Source organism: Carcharodon carcharias, chromosome 4 (assembly GCF_017639515.1).
Source record: "Carcharodon carcharias isolate sCarCar2 chromosome 4, sCarCar2.pri, whole genome shotgun sequence".
In the NCBI taxonomy this organism is placed as follows: domain Eukaryota; kingdom Metazoa; phylum Chordata; class Chondrichthyes; order Lamniformes; family Lamnidae; genus Carcharodon; species Carcharodon carcharias.
In genome coordinates, this window is record NC_054470.1 from 6865983 (window position 1) to 6892270 (window position 26288).

General features: G+C 42.7%; 1 protein-coding gene across 4 annotated transcripts in view; it reads left to right on the forward strand.

The window, feature by feature from the left end:
- LOC121276969 (aminopeptidase Q-like) overlaps nt 1-26288 on the forward strand; it is a 239842-nt gene that overhangs the window by 76601 nt on the left and 136953 nt on the right. For all 4 annotated transcript variants that reach the window (XM_041185720.1, XM_041185717.1, XM_041185719.1 and 1 more), the window contains exons 4-6: nt 2393-2519; nt 8389-8543; nt 24337-24450. In XM_041185720.1, coding sequence (XP_041041654.1) covers nt 2393-2519; nt 8389-8543; nt 24337-24450 — 396 coding nt within the window. The remainder of the gene's footprint in view (nt 1-2392; nt 2520-8388; nt 8544-24336; nt 24451-26288) is intronic.

Genomic DNA, 26288 nt, shown 5'->3' on the forward strand with positions numbered 1-26288 from the left:
TAGTTACCCCTGGGATTCTGGCCGATATTTATCCCTCAATTAACATCAAATACACAAATTATCTGCTCATCATCACGTTGCTTGTGGGATTATGCTGTGCACAAATTGGCTGCCATGTTTACTACATTGCAAAAGTGACTACACTTCAAAAATACTTCTTTGGCTGTTAAGCACTTTGAGGAATCCTGAGGTCATAAAAGGTGCTACATAAATGTAAGTCTTCCATTCATCAAAAAAGACAGAGAAAGTGCAAAATAGGATAGGACCAAAACTGAGACACTACAGCTTTGGGGAAAGAGTGAATAGGTTGAGGATGTTTTCTTTAGAAAGAGAAGACTTAGAAGACTTGATCGAGACTTTTAAAATGATGACCTGAACTTTTGTAAAGATGGAGACCTCTCTGTCATTATGAAAGTGGCAGTGGAGGCCCAAATCGGGAAGTCCTTGCCACCGAACATGGCACCTACCATTTTCTCAGCGGGGTGGGGAGAATGAGGGCAGGGTGCAATGCATGAATCTGTGGTTCATGGAGGGAGCTACATGTGTTAAAGTGCAGCTGCCTCAGCTGATCTGATTTTTGCTGATGGGATATGCACTTTAAATGTGCTCAGAGAAGGTCTAAAGCTGCCAGAGTTCTTTGGAGAGGTAGAGTACCCTTTTCGAAATGACCCTGGGACACCTTTGAGAGAGGTCAGGTGCCCTTAAGGAGAGGGTAAGGTAGCCTTTTGGATATGGTCCCAGGACACTTTTGGGGGAGGTCAAGTTCACTTTGGGATTGTTAAAATTAGGCATGAATGTGTATATAAAGTGCTTAAACTCATTGGAACCGTTAAGCTCATTTGAACTATAAAAAAGGAGCTTTCTACCTTCAAGGCTTTAAAAATCCTCCTCTTTAAATATTTAGGAACATAGGAGTAGGAGTAGGTCACTCGTCCTTTTGAGCCTGTTCTGCCATTCAATAAAATCATGGCTGATCTGATTGTGGTCTCAATTCCACTTTCCTATCTGTCCCGATAACCCTTTACTCCTTTGTCTATCAAAAATCTGTCTAACTCAGTCTTGAATAAGATCAAAACCCAATCTCCACTGTTCCCTGGGTAGAGAAATCCATTTACTAATGACCCCCTGAGAGAAAGAATTCTCCTCATCTCCGTCTTAAACGGGAGACCTCTGACTTTTAAACTGTGTGCCTTGGTTCTAGTCTCCCCCACAAGTGGAAAAATCCTCCCGGTATCTGCCCTACCAAGTCCCCCCAGAATCAAATGTGTTTCAATAAGATCACCTCTTATTCTTCTAAACTTCAATGGGTATAGATCCAACTTGTTCAACCTTTCTTCATAGACTAAGCCCCTCATTCCCAGGAATGAGTCAAGTGCACTTTCTCGGTACTGCTTCTAGCACAGTTATATCTTCTTTCAAATAAGGAGACTAAAACTACATAGTATTCCAGATGTGGTCTTACCATTGTGATGAACAGCTACAGCACAATTTTCCTACTTTTATATTCCATTCCCCTTACAATAGATGCCAACTTTCCATTTGCCTTCCTAATCACTTGTGGTATCTGCATTCTAACTTTTTGTGAATCACGTACCAAGACCCCCAGCTCTCTCTGTACTACCATGTTCTGCAATCTCTCTTCATTTAGATAGTATGTTCCTTTTCTATTCTTCCTGACAAAGTGGACAACTTCACATTTTCTCACATTATACTCCACCTATCTGTCAATTTTTTTTGCTCACTCATTTAACCTGTCCATATCCCTTTGCAGGCTGTCTACCTCACCTTGACAATTTACTTTCCTACCTTTCTTGGTGTCATCAGCAAATTTAGCTACCATATATTTGGTTCCTTCATTCAAAACTAAGGGCCATAAAAGTAAGGTAGTTATTAATATATCCAATAGGGGAATAGGGAGGAGTTTCTTTTACTCATGAGTTTTTAGAATTCGGAACTCACCACTTGAGGAAGTGGATGAGGCAAATAGATTAGATTCTTTCCAAAGGGAATGGAAAGATATGCTGAAAGCTGAGATGAGAAAGCTAGAATGGGAGGAGCCATATGTGAAATACAAACATCAGCACCCACAAGTTGGGCCAAATGACCTGTTTGGGGGCAGTATATTCGGTGTAATTCTATGCAATATTGTGCCTGTCACCACTTCAGGGCGTCCATGCGATTTCCAAACAATGAAGTAATGTTGAAATGTTGTCCCTGCTGTAATGTAGGAAATGTGAGAAGTTTGAATTACTAGAGATAACAAATCAGTCAGCAAGGGCAGAGAATTACATCAACTGGAGGGAGGAGATGGTCCTAAGTTTTAATATGAAACCAAAATTTTAATTAAAAATTATTTATAAATGCTGTACTTTAAATTCAACAACTTTTTCAGATTCGCATTTGGGCTGATAAAGCAGCCATATCAAAAGGTGAAGCTGATTATGCATTAAATATAACAGTTCCAATACTTGCATACTTTGAAGAGTATTATAATGTGAGTTACCCCCTCCCCAAATTAGGTAAGTCACTTATTTGTATACTCTTATCCTATGATTCTAAGGCCAACTGCAACATAAACTAAAATGTCTTGATTCATTTCATCTGTCTGTCAGTCTGTCTATCTATCTGTCTGTCTCTATTATTTAAAAATGCAGTTTACAATCATAATCATTTCAGTATTCCGTGGTTTTGTGAGTAATGTCTGAACCATTTTATCTCCCGGGTCTCATCCAAATTAGTCAAACCCAACTCCCAACCAAAGCTGTAGGCTTTAACTTGAAGGTCATGGGCAGGAGCAGAATTTCAGGATTTTAGCAGAAAGCTGAGGGACTGTGCACAATTTGCCTGATTTTCTGTTAAATTCACAGCGAGTCCAGATTATTTTAGCAGGCTTCATTTTTTTCATCATTGATGAGGCATCCACTAACCAGAATTGATGAGGTTAAAATGGCAGCAGTTAGAACCCAACCATCATTTTCATCCATTCACTTTAGGAGTCATGGTTTAAAATCATTGCACTTGAATTCAAATCCTACTGCAGCAAATTAGGAAATTGAATTCAGTAAATCTGGTCATTTGTGGACTAGTACTAGAAAATGACATAGTCATAAAAACCCAACTTGTTCACTAATGTCCTTCAGGGAAGGGGCCTGAGTGATCGTGTAAAATGGCCATTACCGAATTGACTGCCTATTTTACATATCTCCCAATTTTTGTTGTCATTGCAGGAAATAACTTCTCTCTCTTCTAATCTTAAACATCTGCATTAGAGTGCTACTTTGGGCTGCATTAGAGTATTTAAGTTGGAGTTTGGCGAGAGGGGGACTTTTAAGGGTTAATTTAAGGGTTAATTTCTATCTAAAGTCGAATCTTTCTTTAGTTTAGCAACCACCTAAAAGTTGCTCTTTGTATTGGGAGAAGGTGAGTTTTAGTCCAACTTTAAAATGGCTCTGCTTGCAGCTGCAGCTAGTTAATTAGATAACTTGCTTAAACAGGTTTTCAGAAGCTAGATTCAGAGAGCTTAAAAGCAGGCTGTCAACAGTGCTGCCTGGTATGCACTGGAGTGCTGGTTTGGGTTGCTTTAGAGTGCTTAGCTTGGAATTTGGTGAGAGAGGGAGTTCGCTGAAGAGGGAAGGAGGGTTCCTTCATCTTCTACCTTTCCTCAGTAAGAAGAGCGGCGGCCTTGGTAAGTAGGACCTCGTAAGCATTTCTTCTATCCTTAATATTCTCTAAACTAGAGGAAGTAAAAGTAAAGGGAGTAATTTAAGGGTAGGTCATGGCAGGGCAGCTCAGCCAAGTGGAATGCTCCTCCTGTGCAATGTGGAAAGTCAGGGACACTTCTAATGTCCAGGGTGACCACATGTGCAGGAAGTGTCTCCAGTTGCAGCTACTTGAAATTCCTGTTTTGGAGCTGGAGCTGCGGCTGGTGTCACTGTGGAGCATCCACAAGGATGAGATCTTTGTGGATAGCATGGACAGTGAGGTGGTCACACCGGAGGTAAAGAGTGCACAGGCAGAAAAGGAACGAGTGACTGCCAGACAGAGTAAAAGCACTAGGCAGGTAGTGCAGGAGTCCCTGGGTCCATCTCCCTCGCTAACAGATTTTTTGTTTTGGACACTGCTCGGGGAGATAGTTTCTCAGGGGAAAGCAGCAACAGCTAAGTCTGTGGCACCAGAAATGGCTCAGCTGCTCAGGGTGGGGGTGGGGGGGGGGGTGGAGAAAAAAGAGTGGGAGAGCAACAGTGATAGGGGATTCTATCGTAAGGGAACAGACATATTTCTGCGGCACAGACGCAACACCAGAATGGTATGATGCCTCCCTGGTGCCAGGGTCAAGGATGTCACTGAGTGGCTGCAGGTCAGTCTGAAGGGGGAGGGTGAACAACTAGAGGCCGTGGTCCATATTGGTACAAACGACATAGGTAAAAAGAGTGATGCAGTCTTGAAAGCAGAATATAGGGAGCTAGGAAATAAATTAAGAAGCAGGACCTCAAAATTAGTAATCTCAGGATTACTCCCAGTTCCACATGCTCACGAGATCATGAATAGGAGAATAGATCATTATGAATGTGTAGCTGGAGAGATGGTATAGGAGGGAGGGATTTATATTCCTGAGGCATTGGGACTGATTCTGGGGAAAATAGGAGCTGTGCAAGCTGGACGGGTTGCACCCCAGCAGGACTGGGACCAATATCCTCACAGGGGTATTCAGTAGTACTATGAGGGAGGGTTTAAACTAGAGTGGTAGGGGAATGGGAGCCTGAGTGGGGAGACTCAAGGGAGGGAAACAAAGATAGGGATGAAAGACAGAAAAGGAGAATGCAAATGTGGAAGGCAGAGGAAACAAGGGCTAACAGAAAATAGGACCATAGTACAAAAAAATGTATAAAAATGTTAAAAAGCAAGTCTAAAGGCACTGTATCTGAATGCGCAAAGCATTCGCAATAAGGTAGACGAATTAACAATGCAAATAGATGTAAATGGGTACGATACAATTGCAATTACGGAGACATAGCTGCAGGGTGACCAAGGCTGGGAACTGAATATCCAGGAGTACTCTAATCAGGAAGGACAGGCAAAAAGGAGAAGGAGGTGGGGTGACATTGTTAGTTAAGGATGAAATCAGTGCGATAGTGAGAGAGGATATTGGCTCAGAAAATCTAAATGTAGAATCAGTCTGGATGGAGCTAAGAAGCAACAAGGGGAAGCAAACATTAGTGGTGTTGTATATAGGCCTCCAAACAGTACTGGTCAGGTAGGGGATGGTATTAAACAAGAAATTAGAGATGCATGTAACAAGGGTGCTACAATAATCATGGGTGACTTTAATCTACATATAGACTGGGCAAACCAAATTAGCAATAATACTGTGGCAGATGAATTCCTGGAGTGTGTACAAGATGGTTTTTTTAGACCAGGACAACAAGGAGCCAATTAGGGAACAGACTATCCAAGATTTGGTATTATGCAATAAGCAGGAGTTAATTAATGACATTGTGCTGCGGGGTCCTTTAGAGAACAGTGACCATAACATGATAGAACTCTTCATTAGGATGGAAAGTGAAGTAGTCTGATCCGAATCTGGGTCCTAAATCTAAACAAAAGAAACTATGAAGGCATAAGTTGGCTAAGATAGATTGGGGAACTTCATTAAAAGACATGATAGTGGATAGGCAATGGGTAATGTATAAGGAATGAATGTATGCATTGAACCAGTTATACATTCTTTTCTGGCACAAAAACACAACAGGAAAAGCGGCCCAACCATGGCTAACAAAAGAAATTAAGGACAGTATTAGATCGAAAGAGAAGTCATATATATTTGCTAGCACAAGTAGCAAACCTGAGGATTGGGAGAAGTTTAGAATTCACAAAGGAGGATCAAGAGATTGATTCAGAGGGGGAAAATAGAGTATGAGAGTATACTTGCAAGGAGCATAAAAGCAGACTGTAAAAGCTTCCGTAAGTATGTAAAAAGATTAGTGAAGACAAACGTAGGGCCTTTACAGTCTGAAATGGGAGAATTTATAATAGGTAACAAGGAAATGGCAGAGCAATTAAGCAACTACTTTATGCCTTCATGGAGGAAGATACAAATAACTTCCCAAAAATGCAAGGGAACTAAGGGTCTGATGAGTAGGAGGAGTTGAAGGAAATTAGTATTATTAAAAAAAATAGTGCTGGAGAAATTAATGGGACTGAAAGCCAATAAATCCCCAGGGCCCAATAATCTACATCCCAGGGTACTAAAGGAGGCGGCAATGGAAATAGTGGATGCATTGGTTGTCATCTTCCAAAATTCTATAGATTCTGGAACAGTTCGGGCAGATTAGATGGTGGCAAATATAACCCCACTATTTAAACAAGGAGGGAGAGAGAAAACAGGGAATTACAGACTGGTTAGTCTAACATCAGTAGTAGTGAAAATGCTAGAGTCTATTATAAAGGATGTGATAACAGGACACTTAGAAAATATCAACAGGATTAGACAAAGTCAGCATGGATTTATGAAAGGGAAATCATGTTTGACAAACCTACTGGAGTTTTTTGAGGATGTCACTAGCAGAATAAATAAAGGAGAACCAGTGGATGTGCTGTATTTGGATTTTCAGAAAGCTTTTGATAATGTCCCACGTAAGAGGCTAGTGTGCAAAATTAAAGCACATGGGATTGGGGTAATATATTGGCATGGATTGAGAATTGCTTAGCAAATAGGAAACAGAGAGTAGGAATAAATGGGTCTTTTTCAGAGTGGCAGGCAGTGATTAGTGGGGTACCACAGGGATCAGTGCTTGGGCCCCAGCTATCAATGATTAGATGAGGGAACCAAATGTAATATTTCCAATTTTTCTGATGACACAAAACTTGGTGGGAATGTGCGTGGTGAGGAAGATGTTAAGAGACTTCAAGGCAATTTAGACAAAGTGAGTGGCCAAATAGATGGCAAATGCAGTAAAATGTGGATAAGTGTGAAGTTATCCACCTCGGTAAGAAAACAGAATGGCAGAGTATTAGTTAAATGGTGATAATGGGTGTCCTGTACACCAACCACTGAAAGCAAGCATGCAGGTGCAGCAAGCATTTAAGAAGGCAAATGGTATGTTGGCCTTCATTGTGAGAGGACTTGAGTATAGAAGCAAGGATGTTTTACTACAGCTGGACAGGGCCTTGGTGAGATCACACCTGGAATGTTATGTGCAGTTTTGGTCTCCTTACCTAAGAAAGGATATACTTGCCATAGAGGGAGTGCAGCAAAGGTTCACCAGACTGATTCCAGGGATGGCAAGATTGTTGTATGAGGAGGGATTGGCTCCACTAGGCCTGTACTCACTGGAGTTTAGAAGAACGAGAGGGGCTCTCATTGAAATGTATAAAATTCTGACAGGGCTGGAAATACTGGATGCAGGGATAATGTTTCCTCTGGCTGTGGTGTCCAGAATAAGGGGTCACAGTCTCAAATATGGGGCAGGCCATTTAGGACTGAGATGAGGAGAAACTTCTTCACTCAGAGGGTGGTGAACCTGTGGAATCCTCTACCACAGAAGGCTGTGGCAGCCAATTCACTGAAGATTAAGAAGTAAATAGATACATTTCTAGACTTTAAAGGTGTCAAGGGGTATGGGGAGAGAGCGGGAGTATGGCATTGAAATAGAAGATCAGCCATGATCATATTGAATGGCGGAGCAGACTCAAAGGGCCAAATGACCTACTCCTGCTCCTATTTTCTATCTTTCTATGTCTCTCAATTGGAGCATCCCTTAATCTTCTATACTCATTGTTTGACTCTACTATTCATTTGAAGGTATTGACCTAGAAATTTATTTGCTGGTGTGAACTGGGCACAGGGAATAGTCCACATGGTGGACTGGTTAGGCCTGAGGCACACCGAATATTGAAGGAGAGTAGATGAGCGATCAAGAGAGAGAGGGTCAAGCAGAAGTTGCCAGGTCTTCAGGGTTGTAGTAGGGTTGAGAGGAGCACTCCTGCTCCTCCTGATGCCACGTTCAAGTAAGGTTTTTTTTTAGAAAATTTGCCTTTCGATGATGGCCTGCACATGTCAAACATGCTGTCCTGAATGCAGCACATTTAGTGCCAGTGTGTTCAAGATAGACCCAGTTTGCAAAAGGGACCTCAAACACATTTTTGGCTCTTTATTTGCATTTGCAAAGGGCCTAATGACTGTTTCAGGCATGGGCCCTGGAATTTCCTTTTTGTGCTTTACCAAAGTGGTGAAATTTGCACCTCATGCTTCCTGCCAAATTAAATGCTTTGATATCAATTTTACATGTGTAACGTGGATATGGCACCAGCCAATTGCTAGGCTATTGTGCAGTATAACTTATTACATGACTGCATTGCAACTGACTCATTGTGTTCTTATCCTTTTAGATATAATAGCATTGCCTTACTATGGAGCAGCGGCAATGGAAACCTGGGGTCTGATGATGTTCAGAAAGGATTCGCTGTTATATCGTCCAAAGATGAAATTCTTTGATGATGACTTAAGCATTTCTATAATACTTGCACATGAGCTGGCACATCAGGCATGTTTGCGCAATGCTTTTTTTTATATATTAGTCGCTGTATTAATTTCTGTTGGAAGTTAGGGATGGTGCAGAAACTGTTCAGGGCACACAGCTATATTCTATATTTTGTGATGGTGATTGTTTTAAATTGTTGTTTGAATTAGGTGATTGCAAGTACTGAATACGGGTTTGAAGAAACTGTCTAACACACAAAAGATGGCATTATACAGAACCCTGGAATAATGAAGTAATTGTGATGTTAAAAGTTTGTATTGAAAAATTTTATTATATGTGTATGCTGTATCGTGTTTACACTAAACTGGCCTCTGACTTGTCTAATAGTCTATGGGACATTCACCAGTTTCGAATGGTGGGTTGCCATGAAACTTTATTTGGTTGGTAGAGATTGAGTGGCAGGAAGGTATTGCAGCCTGTTGATTGGCAGCAGGTAGCCTGTATGAACACCAGTGAAATCCTCATTGATCTTTCTTGTCCCACTACTCACCATGCATCTCCAAGACCACCACATTTACCAGCAACTGAGAAGCCTTTGCATCTGTGATTTCAGTGAGGAATGACACATCCAAGTACTGAGAATAGGTTGGCCCCCTTCTCTGAAATAAGTTTGTTCCATTCATGGAATTGTCTACATCTCTCTGCATTGTCTGTAAACAAGCCTTCATCTACAATGCTTTGGATATTCCAGGAACTGCATCAATATCACACACCTACTTCCTAATCAAACGTCGGCCAGAATGTTCAGCAACCCCCACCCCATCCCGAAGCAGACTGGCATTTGGGAATGGCGGGGTTAAAATCAGGTGGGATGGTGCCGTGCCCATTGCCTACCACTGGAATCTTGCCATTAGCGGGGAAGGTAGCAGGTGGCTTGTCCACCTTTGGGCCAATTGAGGTCCATAAGTGGCCAATTAAACCCTGGCAAGCCAGCTGCAGGTTCACAGGGGCAGGTGGGTTTGGGAGGGTCCCTCCTGTTCAGGTACCCTGTGCCCCACAGAGTACCCCTCCCACCCACCCAAGTGAAATGACCACACTACTTCAACCAATTCTCCCAGTTTCCTGGCCTCCCAATCACAGCCACCCCCACTGGAGGTTGGTCATGTCAGTCCCAGCACAGCGTGACAGAAGTCTCTCAGGATAGTGTCCCAGGCCCAACCATCTTCAGCAGTTTCATCAATGACCTTCGTTCCATCATAAAGTCAGAAGTGGGGATGTTCGCTGATGATTGCACAATGTTCAGCATCATTCACGACTCCTCAGATACTGAAGCAATCCATGTCCAAATGCAGCAAGACCTGGATAATATTCAGACTTGGACTGATAAGTGGCAAGTAACATTCGTGCCACGTAAGTGCCAGGCGATGTCCATCTCAACAAGGGAGAATCTAATTCTCTCCCCATGACATTTGATGGCATTACCATCACTGAATCCCCCACTGTCATTGTCCTGGGGGTTACCATTGACTAGAAACTGAATGGACTAGCCATATACATACAGTGGCTACAAGAGCAGGTCAGAGGCTAGGAATCGTGCAACAAACAACTCACCTCCTGACTCCCCAAAGCTTGTCCACCATCTACAAGGCACAAGTCAGGAGTGTGATGGAATACTCTCCACTTGGCTGAATGAGTGCAGCTCCAACAACATTCAAGAAGCTTGACACCATCCAGGACAAAGCAACCCACTTGATTGGCATCTCATTCACCATGATAAATATTTACTCCCTCCAACACCACTGATGTATAGTGGTGGCAATGTGTACCATCTTCAACATGCACTGCAGCATTCACCAAGGCTCCTTTGACAGACCAGAAGACATAGAAATAGAAGCAGTTCATTCAGCCCATCGAGTCTGCTCTGCCTTCCAATGAGATCATGGCTGATCTGAAAATCCTCAACTCCACTTTCCTGCCTTTTCCTCAAAATCCTTGATTCCCTTCCTGATTAAAAATCTGTCTATCTCATTGGTAACATTGAATAGACAATGACCCCGCCTCGACAGCCCTCTGAGGTAAAGAATTACACAGATTCACAGCCCTCTAAGAGAAGAAATTCCTCATCTCTGTCTTAAATGGGTGACCCCTTACCCTGAGATTATGCCTTCTGGTCCTAGACTCTCCCACAAGGGGAAAATAACCTCTCAGCATCTACTCTGTCATATTCAGCCCCTCTATTATTCCTGCCAAAGTGCATAACCTCACATTTTCCCACATTATATCCCATCTGTCAAGTTTTTGCCCACTCAGTTAGGTAGCCAATTCTCTATCCATAATAATATACTACCCCCAACACCATGGCCTCTTAACTTATTAAGTAGCCTTATGTGCGTCACCTTATCAAACACTTTTTGGAAATCCAAATATATTACATCTACTGGTTCCCCTTTATCTATCCTGCTTGTTATCTCCTCAAAGAATTCTAATAAATTTATCAGGCATGATTTCCCCTTCATGAAGCCATGCTGAGTCTGCTTGATTATATTATATATTTCTAAATGCTCTGCTATTACATCCTTTATAATAGACTCCAATATTTTCCCAATGACAGATGTTAAGCTAGCTGGCCTATAGTTACCTTTTTTTTGTCTCCCCCCCCCCTCTGCCACCCCATCCAATTTTTGAATACGAGTGTTAAATTGGCAGTTTTCCAATCTTCTGGAACTTTTCCAGAATCTAAGGACCCTTGGAAGATTACTACCAGTGCATCCACTGTCTGTGTAGCTACTTCCTTTAATATCCTAGGATGCAACCCATCAGGTCCAGGGGACTTATCGGCCTTTAGCCCCATTAGTTTCCCTAATACTTTTTCTCTAGTGATAGTTATTGTATTTATTTCCTCCCCACCCCCCTCCCCACCATTTTGCCCCTTGATTATTTAGTATTTTTGGAATGCTATTAGTGTCTTCTACCGTGAAGACTGATGCAAAGTATTTATTCAACTCCTCTGCCATTTCCTAGTTCCCCATTATTATTTCTCCAGCCTCATTCTGTAAGGGGTCTATCTTCACTTTGGCCTCTCTCTTCCTTTTAAAGTATTTCTTACTGTCCGTGTTTATATTGCTTGCTATTTTACGCTCAAAGTTTATTTTCTCCCTCTTTATTGTTTTTTGGTCATCTTTTGTTGGTTTTTAAAACTTTCCCAATCTTCTGGCTTACTACTGATCTTTGTCTCATTGTATGTTTCTTCTTTCAATTTGATACTATCTTTCACTTCCTTGGTTGACCATGGTTGGTTATCCCCTTTCTAGAATCCTTCTTCCTCACTGGGATATATCTGTGTCGTGAGTCATGAACTATTTTCTTAAATGTCTACCATTGTGCATCGACCATTTTTTCTGCTAAACTCCTTTCCCAACTCTAACCAACTCTGCTCTTATTCTTTTGTAATCATCCTTATTTAAGTTTAGCATAGTTGTTTTAGACCCAAGCTTCTTACTGTCAAACTGAATGCTAAATTCAACCATGTTATGGTCACTGTTTCCTCAGGGATCTTTTACTTTGAGATAATTTATTAAACCTACCCCATTACACATTACCAGATCCAAAATAGCCTGATCCCTGGTTGGATCCACAACATATAGTTCTAGGAAACTGTCCCAAATATGTTCTTTGAATTCTTGCTCACGGCTACCTCTGCCAATTTTCCAATCTATATGAAGATTAAAGTCACCCATGATTAATGTAATTGGCTTTTTTTTACATACCCTCATTATCTACTGATTTATTCTCTGTCCTACAATATAGCTACTGTTAAGAGGCCTGTAGACTACTCCCACCTGTCTTTTTCCCCTTGTTATTTCTTACCTCCATCCATATGGATTCTACATCTTCCAATCCAAGATAATTTCTTGTACTTAGTCCATCTCGTACTAACAAAGCTACCCCACCATCCTTTCCTTCCTGTTGTCCTTTCAAAAAGTCATATACGCCTGAATATTTAGTTCCCAGCTTTGATCTCCTTGTAACTATGTCTCTGTAAGGGCTATAAGATCATACCCATTAGCCTCTATCTGTGCTGTTAATTCATTTATTTTGTTTTGAATACTTCGTGCATTTAAGTAAAGAGCCATTCATTTTGCCTTTTTACCATTTTTCCCCCTTTGACCCTATTTTCTGCTTTTTTTACGTTGGTACACTCTATCCTTTCCTGTCACACTCTGGGTACCATTACCTAAATAGCTGCCCTGCAATGCTGCCATATCCTTTTGCTTTGTAAGCCTATGCATCCCCTCTCCAGAACCTTCCTGCCATTCTATTTATTTTAAAGCCCTTTCTACAGCTCTAGTTATTCGATTTGCCAGGACACTGGTCCCAGCACAGTTGAAGTGAAGCCCATCCCAGCTGAACAGCTCCCTTCTACCCCAGTACTGGCACCAGTGCCCCATGAACTCCCACATCAATCTTTGAGTCACACATTTAACTCCTTGACTTTATTTATCCTATGCCAGTTTGCCCATGGCTCAGGTAGTAACCCGAAGATTATTACCTTGGAAGGTTCTGCTTTTTAATTTTGCTCCTAACTGTCCAAATTCTTTTAGCAGAACCTCCTTTCTAGTCCTATCAATGTCATTGGTACCAGCATGGACGACAACAATGGGATCCCTTTCCTCCCACTCCTTCCTTCCAGTTCTGAGATGTCCTTAACCCTGGCACTGGGCAAGCCTTCAAGACTCATGCTCATGTCTGCAGAGGACAGTATCTATCCGCCTAATTATTCTGTGCCCTACCACTACTATGTTCCTATTTCCTCCCAACCCACCTCTTGAATGGCTGCCTGTACCACGTTGCCTTGGTCAGTTCACTTGTCCTCTCTGCAGTCCTCGTTCTTGTCCACACAGCAAAAACCTTGTAGCTGTTGGACAGTTGTAGGGTCCGAGGCTACTCAAATACTACCCCCCAGGGACCTCATACCTGCTTCACCTGCAGTCACACCCTCCTGTCCCTGATCACAGACCGAATTTTAATTACCTCATCTGAGGGGTGTGACCACTTCCTGGAGCAAAGTGTCCAGGTAACTTTCCCCCTCCCTGATGTGGCGCAGTGTCTGCAGCTCGGACTCCAGCTCCTCAACTCGAATCCAAAGTTTCTCGAGCTGCAAGCACTTACTACAGGTGTGTTCGCTCTGGATCAACTTGGTGACCAGCTAGCCCCACCTGCTGCTCCAGCAACATATCGCCCATCCTGTCATCGCTATCGTATTTTATTTACTTTATTAAATAATTACTCTTGACACTTGAAGAATACCCCGCTCTTTACACTTAATTGAAATTATTTTCTACACCAGTGTCGACCCTATACTTAACAAGCTATTTTTAAGAAAAAGAGAAAAAAAAGACTAGAGACATAAACAAAAACTAAAGACTTTACTTTTATTTTAAAGCCTAGAAATACATAACAATCATACTCACCAATCAGCTGCTCTCCGTGCTGTTTTAATGGCCTCTCCATGCCCTTTAATGGCCTCTCTCTCCGTGCTCTTTAATGGCCTCTCAATTCTCTCTCTGTGCTCTTTAATAGACTCTTGCCTCTCTCTCTGTCTCCATGCTCTTTAATGGCCCTCTGGTTTCTACCACTTAGAAGGACAAGAGCAGCAGATGCATTGGAACATCACCACCTGCAAGTTCCCCTCCAAGTCATATACCATGCTGAGTTGGATTTATATCGCCCAGTGAAGGAGGCTTCACTGTCACTGGGTCAAAATTCTGGAACTCCCTACCTAACAGCACTGTGAGTGTTCCTACAACACATGGACTGCAGTGATTCATGAAGGCAGCTCACCACCACTTTCTCAAGGGCAGTTAATGATGGGCACTAAATGCAGCCAGAGCCAGCAATGCCCAAATCCCATGAATAAATATTTTTTTTAGAATGAGGTCAGCCTGACTGGCCCCAGCATGGCTCTCTGAATTACCTTCCGGACCAGCCTCCTCAATGGCTGCTCATCAGGACTGACTGCAGTCTCGGCTTAGCCACAGCTCCCGGGACTGAAGAGCTGATATTCTCTCACGTTGCAGTGGAGGCCACGACCTCAGGCAACTAATCGCCCGATGACCATAAAATCCAGTCATGGCTTTCCAGGCTTGGGGAGGCAGTTTCGCTCCCAACATTTCAGCCGGTGGCTGGGTCCACCACCTCACGTAAAATCCAGCCTATGCATTCTAAATTTTGAAATAATGCCCACCTGTATGTTTTGCTACAGACCTTTACATCTGCTGTAGCCCATGATTTCCCACAGTAGGCACGCTCTCCTAGGTGAATGTTTTCCTGCCATGAGCTCCCCAAGATTGTACTGATGATTTCAGGAGTCTGCAGGAGGACAGTCTGGTTGGATTTGCATCAGATTAAAAATCTAGGCTCACATATCAAAAGTCCTTAGTATAGTTCAACATTAGTAACAATTTTAAGTTATTGTCTATGCACTTTCTCTCTAAAGGGTCTTAATAAATAGATAACGTTCTTTTGGCAACTGCTATAGTAGTGGGTATCTAGATATGTTCCTTGACCATGATTGCATGTTTTGGTAAAGAGCCTAGTTGAGTATCCCACAATTTAAGAGTGCTGAGTTCAGGTGCTGGAGTTATTAATTTATTCTTTGATTAGTTTGCCTTTGGGAGCCAGTAAAAAATAGCAGCATAGCTTAGACTTAGGTAGCAACAATTATATAAATAATCACTTAACAACTAAAGAATTTATGTTAAGTTTCTAAGTGGAATGGAGGCACAGCTATGACCATAGCCTGAAATTCCTGTGTCACGCGGGAATTTCAGGACACTTCAGATGCCCTGGAGGTCAAGGTTCACGGGATGTGCAACCAACTGCTTGAACTCACACTGAAGATTTCAGAGCTAGAGGGATGGCTGGGTCCACTGCAGTGCATATGGGTGGCTGAATGTTTCCTCAATCAGCCAAATAGAATAGAAAGTGGCTGGCCACTAGAAATGGGAGGAAAATCGACGTTGGAACTAACAATATAGAGAGGAAGAGGGTTGAGATCGTGAAGTCAGAGTTTAAGGAACTAGTGAGGAAGTTAAAAAAGCAGAACCCTAAACGTAGTGATCTTTGGATTACTCCCAGTACCATGCAGTAGAGTGAGTAGAATTGGGGGATATGGCAGAAAATAGGTGGGTGGACACATGGTGGAGGAGGGAAGGCTTCAGGTTTCTGGGACAATGGGACCAGGTTTGTTGCAGGAGGAACCCATTCAAAATAGATGGGTTACTCCTGAACGGAAGTGTCCAACATCCTTGTGGGGAAGTTAATTAGTGCTGTGGGGGATTAACTGATTCAACAGGGGGTTGGTTCCAATATATAGCATTAAAAAGTATAAACAAGATGCACAGCGAACTGGGAGAGACAGAGGTATAAATAATATAGAGTTAGATAGGATCATAGAAAATATAAAGAGGGCTATGTCAGGTTTGGAGTGAATGTGCAGTTAATAAGGTTGGTGAGCTGAAGGTGCAAATAGCCACATGGGAATATGATGTAGCAGCAATAACTGAGGTCTATCTTAAAAAGGGGATGATTGGATGTTCCTGGGTATAAGGTATTCTCAGCAAAGATGGGGAAGGAAAATTGGTAAAGGGGTAGCAGTTTTGATTAAAGAAAACATTATAGTGCTAGAGAGAATGGGAGAATCAAAATCAGAATCTATTTGGTTGGAATTAAGAAATTATAAAGGAGCTAATATGCTGTTTGGTGTACATAATAGGCCACCAAATAGTGGAAAGGAGATGAAGGAGCAGATTTGTAAAGAAATAGCTGAGAGGTGCAAGATCCCACTTCTGACTGTATAATGAAGGGAATATCATTGATGAAGATGCTGAAGGTGTTTGGGCCTAGGACCGCACCTTGAGGAACTCCTGCAGTAATGTCCTGGAGCTGAGATGATTGACCTCCAACAACCTCAACCACATTCCTTTGTGCTAAATATGACTCCGATAAGTGGAAAATTTTCCCCCAATTACAGTTGACTTGAACTTTGCTCGGGCTCCTTGATGCCACATTTGGTCAAATGCTGCCTTGATGTCAAGGGCAGTCACTCTCACTTCACAGACACATTTGCGACAGGCAGATTGGCAAGGGCAAGGTCAAGTAGTTTTGAATCATTCTTAGATGCAGAGCTGGTGTCAAAGGACTGGATGATAAGCCCTTGTTCAAAAAAGGGAAGAATTATAAACCTGGCCAGTCACTTTACTGTCAGTGGGGGGGAAGCTTTATATGATAATGAGAGATGTTAACAACCCCAATATTGAAGGGACAGAGAAAGGGAGGATGTTTATGAGAATTTTCTTGATCCATATGTTTTCTGCCCAATAAGACAGGAGGCATTCCTGGATTCAGCTCTGGGGAATGAGGTGGTCAAGTGTAGAATACGGACATCTCAGGAGTTGTGGTCATAAAATTGTAAAGGTCTAGATTAGTTATAAAGAAGGACAAGGAGCAATCTAGAATAAAAATACTTAACTGGAAGGGGTTAAATAAAGTGAATTAAGGAAGGGCCTGTCCTGGCAAATTGGAGTCATGGGCTGGCAGGCAGAAATGTAATGGAGCAATGGATGGTCTTTAATGAGGAGATAGTTCGGGTTGACAATGTGTGGCTGTGAAAGCTGGACCAGCAAAAGGAGTGGCTAGGCTTGAATAAGAGCATTTAAAATGAAAGGACACAGACGGACATTACATGTGCCATAGACGGCCAAGTGGACAAATGTGTGTGTGCTTGAGAAAGCTGGTGTTGAGGAATTTGTTTGAGCCAGTGATATCAAGGAAGTTCACATATTTTGGACACGTGATGCAAACAGGAGGGGAGTGTTGGAACAAGAAGTAAAGAACAGAAAAATGCCTGGAAAATGTGTGCAAGGAAGACCCAAGATGGCATGAGTGGATAATATCGGAATGAAGACTGCCAGTGAGGGCAGCAGAGAATTGAAATCAGTGGAGAAAGATTGTCATAGAGTGGCCAACATTCGGAACGAGGACAGGTGAAAGACAACACAAGACTCAAGATTCAGGTTGAAACTAGGTGCCCTCCTACAAAGGGGAAAGTCAGGATGACTGAAGCCAGAGCTTCCCAAATAACAAAGGAGTTGGATTGTAGGATGAAGCAGAAAAAGATGGGGTACGATAGACGTCAGCTCAATAACACAAGGGAGAATCAGGCTGAATATAAAAAATTCAAAGAAGAAGTGAAAAAGTAAACAAACATTAATAATGAAACTGTTGTCAGAAGAACAGTAGGGCTGATTAGGGACCAAAATGGAGAACTATAGCTGGAAGCAGAAGGCATAGCTGAGGTACTTTGCATCAATGTTTACCAGGGTGGAGGCTAAAGTTATGATAAACAAGGAGATTGCTGAGATATTAGATGAGGTAAAACAGATGCATAGGAGGTACTGAAAAGGCTGGCAGTACTTAAACAAGATGGGTCACCCAGTCCAGACAGGGTGCATCCTGGTGCTGAGTGAAATAGGGTAGAAATTGCAGAGGTGCCGGCCACTACCTTTCTTTCAGTTTGTTCAGGGTATGTGGCCAACACTGGCAAGGCCAGCATTTGTTATCATACCTACTTTCCCTCGAAAAGGCAGTGGTGAGCCATCATCTTCATCAGCTGCAGTCCACGTGGTGTAGGTACACCCACTGTGATATTAGAAAGTTCCAGGATTTTGACTCAGTGGCAGTGATGGAATGGCAAATCTTGCTCCAAGGTCAGGATGGTGTGTGGCTTGGAGGGAAACTTGCAAGGTGGTGGTGTTTTCAAGTGCCTTTTGCCCTTATCCTTCTATGTGCAGAAGTCGCAGGTTTGGAAGGTGTTGTTGAATGACCCTTGACAAGTTATTACAGTTCATCTTATATATGGTACACACTGGTGACACCATTCATCGTGATGTTGAGAGTCAATGGAACACTTGCTAATCAAGTACGTTTTGCCCTGAATGGTGTCAAGCTTTTTGACCGTCCTTGGACCTTCACTCATCCAGGCAAGTGGCATGCATTCCATTATGTCCTGACTTGTGCCTTATGGCATAAGTGGACAGGCTTTGGGGAGCCTGGAGGTCAATTTTCACCGCAGAATTCCCAGCCTCTGACCTGCTCTTGCAGCCACAGAATTTATGTGGCTGGTTCAATTCAGTTTCTGGTCAAGGGTAACCCCCAAGATGTTGATGGTGGGGGATTCAGTGATAATAATGTCATTGCCTGGCACTAGAGGGAGATGGTTAGATTCTCTCTCATTGGAGATGGTCATTGCCTGGCACTTGTATGGCACAAATGTTACTTGCCACTTATCAGTCCAAACCTGATTGTTGTTCAGGTCTTGCTGCATGTGTTCATGAACTGTTTCAGAATCTGAGGAGTTGCAAATTGTACTGAATATATGAATTCATTAGCAAACATCCCTCTTCTGACCGTATAATGAAGGGAATATCATTGATGAAGCTGCTGAAGGTGTTTGGGCCTAGGACCGCACCTTGAGGAACTCCTGCAGTAATGTCCTGGAGCTGAGATGATTGACCTCCAACAACCACAACCACATTCCTTTATGCTAAATATGACTCCGATAAGTGGAAAATTTTCCCCCAGTTCCAGTTAACTTGAACTTTGCGCGGGCTCCTTGATGCCACATTTGGTCAAATGCTGCCTTGATATCAAGGGCAGTCACTCTCACTTCACAGACACATTTGCGACAGGCAGATTGGAAAGGGCAAGGTTATTCTTAGATGCAGAGCTGGTGTCAAAGGACTGATGATAAACCATTGTTCAAAAAAGGGAAGAATTATAAACCTGGCCAGTCACTTTACTGTCGGTGGGGGGGAAGCTTTTAGAAACAATAATCCTGGGGAAAATTAACAGCCACTTGGACAAGCACTGAATAATAAAGCAGAGCCAGCATGGATTTGTTTGACTCACTTGATTTGGTTTTTGATGAGATAACAGAGTGGGGGGATTAGGGCTGTGCTATTTTTTGTTATGCACATGGACTCCCTAAAGGTGTTTGATAAAGTACCACAAATGTTTGCAAAACTTAAGCCTACGTGATGAAAGGGGCAGCAACAGCATGGATCCGAAATTGATTGACGGATAGAAAAGGGTCATGGTGAATAGCTGCTTTTTGGAATGGTGGGGAGGTACACAATGGTATTCCCCAAGTTTCAGTACTAGGACCACCGCTCTTTTTAATGTAAATTAATAACTTGGGCTTGGGAAAGAGGGCACAATTTGAAATTCGCAGGTGGCATAAAAGTCAGAAGTGAAGGAAATAATAAGGAAAATAGTAACAGACTTCAAAATTCACAGGCAGGTGAATAGATAGTTGGCAGATGAAATTCAATGCAGAAAAGTGTGAGGTGATACATGTTGGTAAGAATGAGGAGAGACAATACATACTGAGAGCTACCATTTTAAAGGAATACAATAATGGGGAGACCTTGGGGCAGTTATGCATATACTGAAAATGGCAGGGCAGATAAAGCAACTAAAGTATATGGTATCCTGGGCGTCATAAGTAGTGGTATGGAGCAAATCTTAATAGCCAAGGTGGGTGGGTTTGGGTGAGGGGGGTTGTAGTGGGGAGTTTAAAGCCCCACAAGGTTCTGGCAAGACTGGAACCCGACATGGTCTGGCTTACTTCTAGGTTTAATAGAGGCATGTTTGGGAGCAAGCCAGGAAATCCCAGTAGTGCTGTCCTGTAATTGTATAAGATATTTAAATTGTGTATTTAATATAAAATGCAGACATTAAAAGACAGTGGACTGGTTTAAAATCACCGGGGTGGGGTCACCTAGGTGAGAACACAGCAGGGAGTCATTGCTTAATGAAACTAATTGGGTTGAAAGACCTTAAACAGTGAAACTGCATAGCTGCTGGGTTACCCATGTAAAAGTTTTGGGCTCAAAGACCTTAAACAGAAAGCCAGATTTTACTAGCTCACTGGTGATTTCCAACCTTTAGGAAGCCACTTCACCTCACTTGGACGTTAATCACCTTGGTCTGATCTTCCCTGCTGTCAGCCTTCACTGTGGTATGGGAGCATGAGGACCAAGAACAACAGCAACACCAACACCACCAGAAGCAGTAGGAACAACACCAGGAGCTGATATTTCATCTGCCACATGCTGCTCCACAGGAGAAAGAGGATGGTCACAGAGATACAGCTCAAAGGAAGTTATTCTTCCAACATAGGGTCTATAGGCAGAGGACCAGGTTTCTCAACACATATGAGTACCAGTGCCTCATGAGGATCAGGCTTTTAATGCAGGTCATGAATGACATCAGCAGCCTCCTGCAGCAAGACCTCCTTCATTGTGGGCCTCTAGGGCATCCATTGTCAATGGCTGCCAAAGTGGCTATCACTGGAGGGTCACCCCTAGTCTCTCCCTGGAGTTGTGCACTCTCTTCTGCAAGGAGAGAAATCGGAGAGAAACGCATATTAGAAATGGATTGTGCGGACAGGGTGAAATGAGAACACTTGTTGAGAGTGACTGTGAAGAATGGGTGCAAGATGCAAATAAGATGAAGGTGAGTGTTGCCTGTTCAAAGGGGGATGTGAGGAGGTGTTTGCAGAGAGGGGAATGAGTGGATCTAGAATTTGTGTTGTTCTGAGCAATGTTGTGCAGGAGAATGTTGGGCAGATTAGACTGTGGAGTGTGATACCGGGAAGTGTTGTGCCACTCACTTTCCCTGTCCTCCTGAGATCTTACTCCACTTGGTGCACTGTCTCCAAGTTGGGAAGGACCACACTCCTGCTGCCTACTTCTCCCAGTCAATTCCATCCACGCCTGTTCAGTTTGAGAGGTCAGCCTCTCCCTCCCGTGCAATTCAGTTTAGTGCCTCAGATCCCACTACAGGACCTCCAGGGATGAGTTAAAGACCTAGCGTTGAGAGTGGGCAGCTTGGGAGGGAGGGGTGGCACCTTCTCAGGCCTCCATTCCTGTGGATGCTGAAGCCACAGAAAGTGATGTACAGTTCAGGCGCCCTGACTCCTGCCAACGTTCATTTAAGTAGAAATCCTTCCTCTGACAGAATGGGGCTTGTCATCATGCCTGCACGATGTGATTGGTTGGGAAAATGGAAAGCGGATGCTAATGCCATGGCTAATTTAAAGATCTACGACAAAGCTACTGAATCAACAAAGTTCTTGAACATTTTGGAGCAAATTCAGAAGAGATTTATGCGAATAGTTCCAAGTTTGAGGGATTACAGTAATGGGGATAGACTGGAGAAGCTGGGGTTATTCTACTTAGAACAGAGATGTGTATTTAAGACCAAGATAGATAGGTTCTTGATTGGTAAGGGGATCAAAGGTTACGGGGAGAAGGCGGGAGAATGGGGTTGAGAAACTTATCAGCCATGATTGAATGGCGGAGCAGACTCGATGGGCCGAATGGCCTAATTTCTGCTCCTATGTCTTATGGTCTTATAGTCTTATGTCAAAGTGGAGATTTGGTACAGGTGTTTAAAACCATGAAAAGATTAGCTATAGTAAATAAAGAACATAAGAACATAATAAATAGGAGCTGGAGAAGGCCAAATAGACCTTTGTTTCCAAAGGTTGGAGGGTCGATAATCAGAGGACACAGATATAAGGTAATTGGCAAATGAACCAGAGGTAACATGAGGAAAAACTTGATTATATATGAGTAGTTAGGATTTGGAATGCACTGCCTGATAGGATGTGGATTTCCATTCAATAATAGCCAACAAATGAGAATTAGATAAATACTTATGTTCTTAGGAGAAAGGTTTACATGGGAAAAGAGCAGGGAAGTGGGACAGACTGGATGGCACTTTGAAAGGGCAGGTGCAAACTTGATGGGGCAAATAACTTCCTGTGCTATACTGTTGCACAATTCTGATTCTATGGGTGGAATCATCCTTTCTCAGTGGGTATCTCTCTCGCTGCCTGAAAAAGCGACGAGAAACCTGTGCTAATTCTGGGGGGGGAAGGCCCACCATATCGTCTGCCTGTCAGGCATTTAACCAGACAGCAGCGGACCTTCCTATCAGACTGAGGACCCTGGAAGATGATTTTCCACCTGCCAAGAGCTGCCAGCCAATCAAAGGCCGGCAGCTCTTGGACTTGGCAGAATATAAAGGAGGCTGTGGCTGCTACCAAAACAACACACCCTGGAGACCCAGAATCACAGAGCGATCCAGGAAAAGGGAAGTACTGTTGGTCCGTGTGGTGGGGGGTGGGGGGGGGGTGGAGGGGTGTTGTCTAGTGGAGTGGGAGTCACGGGGAGAGAGGGGAGGGGGGTCAGCAGAAGAGGCAAGAGGGCAGTTGTCATGGCCAACCCCTCCCCTTGATCGTTCACAGATTAATGCAGATCGAGGGGACCTCCCACCACCGCCCCCCCCAACCATCCCCTCTAACTAATGTGCAGTCCGCACAGTATTACCAGTAGTGCAGGCTGCATGTTGGCAGGCCCGCCTGGACCTGGGAAGATTGCAGTGGAGGCAGGAAGAGACCCTTTAGTGGTTGTTAATTGACCACTTCAGGGACTCAAGTGGAGGCGGAGGGGGAAGGTTGACCACGGGCCTTCCCGCCTAAAATTCACTTCCTGTGGAGGCAGGAAGGTGTCAGATGTCAGTCCCAAATCCAACCTTTCAAATTCTCAGGCCCGCCCGCCTCCTTTCTCACCTTCTGAGGGAGTATAAGATGCTGGCCTATATATGGAAGAGTTGATCATGTAGATAATTATATACAAAATAGAAGCAGGACTAAGTCATACGGACCTTCTAGCCTGCTCAGCCATTCAATAAGATTATGGCTGATCTATTCTTGACCTCAAATCCACTTTCTTGCCTGCTCCCTATAACCCCTGACTCCCCTATAGTTCAAGAATCTATTACTTTCAGCCTTGAATATATTCATTGACTCAACCTCCACTGCTCTCTGGGGTAGAGAATTAAAAAAAATAACATGCCCGCTTGAGAGACAAAATTCCTCTTCCCCTTATCCTGCAGCTATCTCCCCTTGTTCTAGATCACCCATGAAGCGAAACATCTTCCCAGCATCTTTCCTGTTAAGAACCCTCAGAATTTTATATGTTTCAATAAGAACACATCTCATTCTTCTAACTCCAATGGGCATAGGCCCAACCTGCTCGACCTTCCCTCATAAAACAATCACTTCATTCCAGGAATCAGCATAGTGAATCTTCTCTGAACTACCTTCAGTGCAACTGTATAAAGATAATGGAATGCAATGGCTGCTGTGACCATGTTGTATTATTTGTCAAAATCAATGTCCGTTTCAAGGTTATACCGATGTTCTAAAACTTAGCCATGGTGAGTTTGAGACTGGGAAAATTCTGACAATATTGGCACATCAACAATTTACTTATAGTGTGCATTAATACATGCATCTTCAAATGTCAGATGAGAAATATACGATAAGAGCATAGACCATCCCCAGCTAGTATATCATGTGCTTTTTGTTTAGACAAGGGGACACTATCCTGCTGGCAGTGAACAATCATTGCCAGTGTGGCAGCATGATTGAATGAGCTCGCACAACAAAAATAAGTTACAAGTGATATTCATGTCACCAATAACATTAAACTTCTCAAAAAATGTGAATTACCCACACGGCACCGAAAAGGTTAAGCATGTCAATGTGCGGTTCCAATAAAAAGGGCTTTTAAAATGACATGTTGTTTGCAATGGCATGAACTATATTTGCTGTAAGCATGCTTAAAAATTATCTTCAGATTTACAAACTAGGGACCTTTGTGGATTAGAAAGTTCTGGAGTATTCAATTTATGATGAGTTTTGTTTCTCTGTTTCTTTTTGAAGTGGTTTGGAAACTTGGCTACAATGAGATGGTGGAATGATCTGTGGCTTAATGAAGGATTTGCATCATACTTCGAGCACCTTAATATTGCCTCTATAGAGACTTTAGAAAATTTGGTAAGAAAATCCGTCAATTCCAAAACAACAATATAGTAAAAGTTCTGTTACTAGACTCTGAGAAGGGTGGTTTGAAGAAGTTGAGCTATTCACAATCCTCTTTACAAAACATGGGGAGTTAACACGATATCACAATGGCATTGAATAATTAAATTCACATTAGTTCTTCCAAAAGAAAGAACAGACTTGCAATTATATAGCACCTTTCAGGATATCCTAAGATGCCTAACAGTCAAAAACTTACTTTTAAAAGGAATTTACTGATTCATTGGCAAATGTGGCAGCCAAATTGCTTATAGCAAGATACCACAACGAGAAAGAGGAGATAATCTATTTTTGGTAATTGAGGGATAAATGTTGGAGAAAAAGTAGACAAAGCTCTTAACATTTAAAAGAAAACAAAACTGTTGTAATATAGGAAACATGACAACTAGTTTGCACAAAGCAAGTTCCCACAAACAGCAACAAATTAGTGACCAGATGATTTGTTTCAGTGGTGTTGATTGTGGAATAAATAAATACTGGCCAGGACATCATGAAAAACTCTCCTGCTCTTCACAGAATCACAAAATTGTTACGATGCAGAAGGCCATTTGACCCATGGTGTCTGCACCGGTTCTTTGAATGGGCATTATGACTCAGTGCCATTCTCCTGCCTTTTCCCCGTAACCTTGCATATTGTTTCTATTTAAATAATTACCTAATGCCCTTTTGAATGCCTCAATTGACCTGCCTCCATCACACTTCCAGGCAATGCATTCCAGACCCCAACCACTCGCTGTGTGAACAAGTTTATTCTCTCATCGCATTTGCTTCTTTTGCAAATCGCTTTAAATCTGTGCCCTCTTATTTTCGATCCTTTAGCGAGCAGGAAGTTTCTCCCTATCTACTCTGTCCAGCTCCCTCATGATTTTGGACACCTCAATTGAATCTCCTCTTAGCCTTCTCCCCTCCAAGAAGAACAGTTTCATCTTCTCCAATCTATCTTCAAAAATTAAGTTTCTCATCCTTAGAACCATTCTTGCAAACCTCTTCTGCCCTCTTTCCAATGTGTTCACATCCTTCCTATAATGTGGCACCCGATCTGTACACAATATTCCAGCTGAGGTCTAACCAGAGTCTTTTACAAGTTCAGCATAAACTCCTTGCTCTTGTACTCTCTGTCCCTATTAACAAAGCCTAGGATACTTTATGCTTTATTAAGTGCTCTCTCCACCTGTCCTGCCAACTGTAATGACTTATGCACATATACACTCAGGTCCTTCTGCTCCTGCCCATCCTTTAGAGCTGTACCCCTTATTTTATATTGTCTCTCCATGTTCATCCTACCAGAATGAATCACCTCACACTTCTCCACATTGAACTTCATCTGCCATCTATCTGCCCACTCCACCAACTTGTCTATGTCCTTTTGAAGTTCTGCACTGTCCTCCTCATAGTTTACAATGCTTCCAAGTTTTGTATCATCTGCAAACTTTGAAATGGTCCCCTGCACATCAAGATCTAGATCATTAATATATACCAGGAAAAGCAAGGGTATCAATACTGTTTCCTGGGGAATTCCACTAAAAGCCTTCCTCCAGCCAGAAAAATATCCATTAACCATTACTCGCTGTTTCCTATTACTTAGCCAATTTTGTATCCGCATTGTCCCAAGCTCTTCCTTAATATAGTGCCATGGAATCTTTTAGGTCCTGCTGAGAAGTCAAACAAGGCCTCAGTTTAACATCTCATCTGAAAGTACAGCTCTCCTTCAAGACGGCATTGAAATGTCAGCTTAGTGCTGAAGCCTCTGGAATGGGGTTTTAAAATCCACCACCTTCAGAGCCAAGAATGCT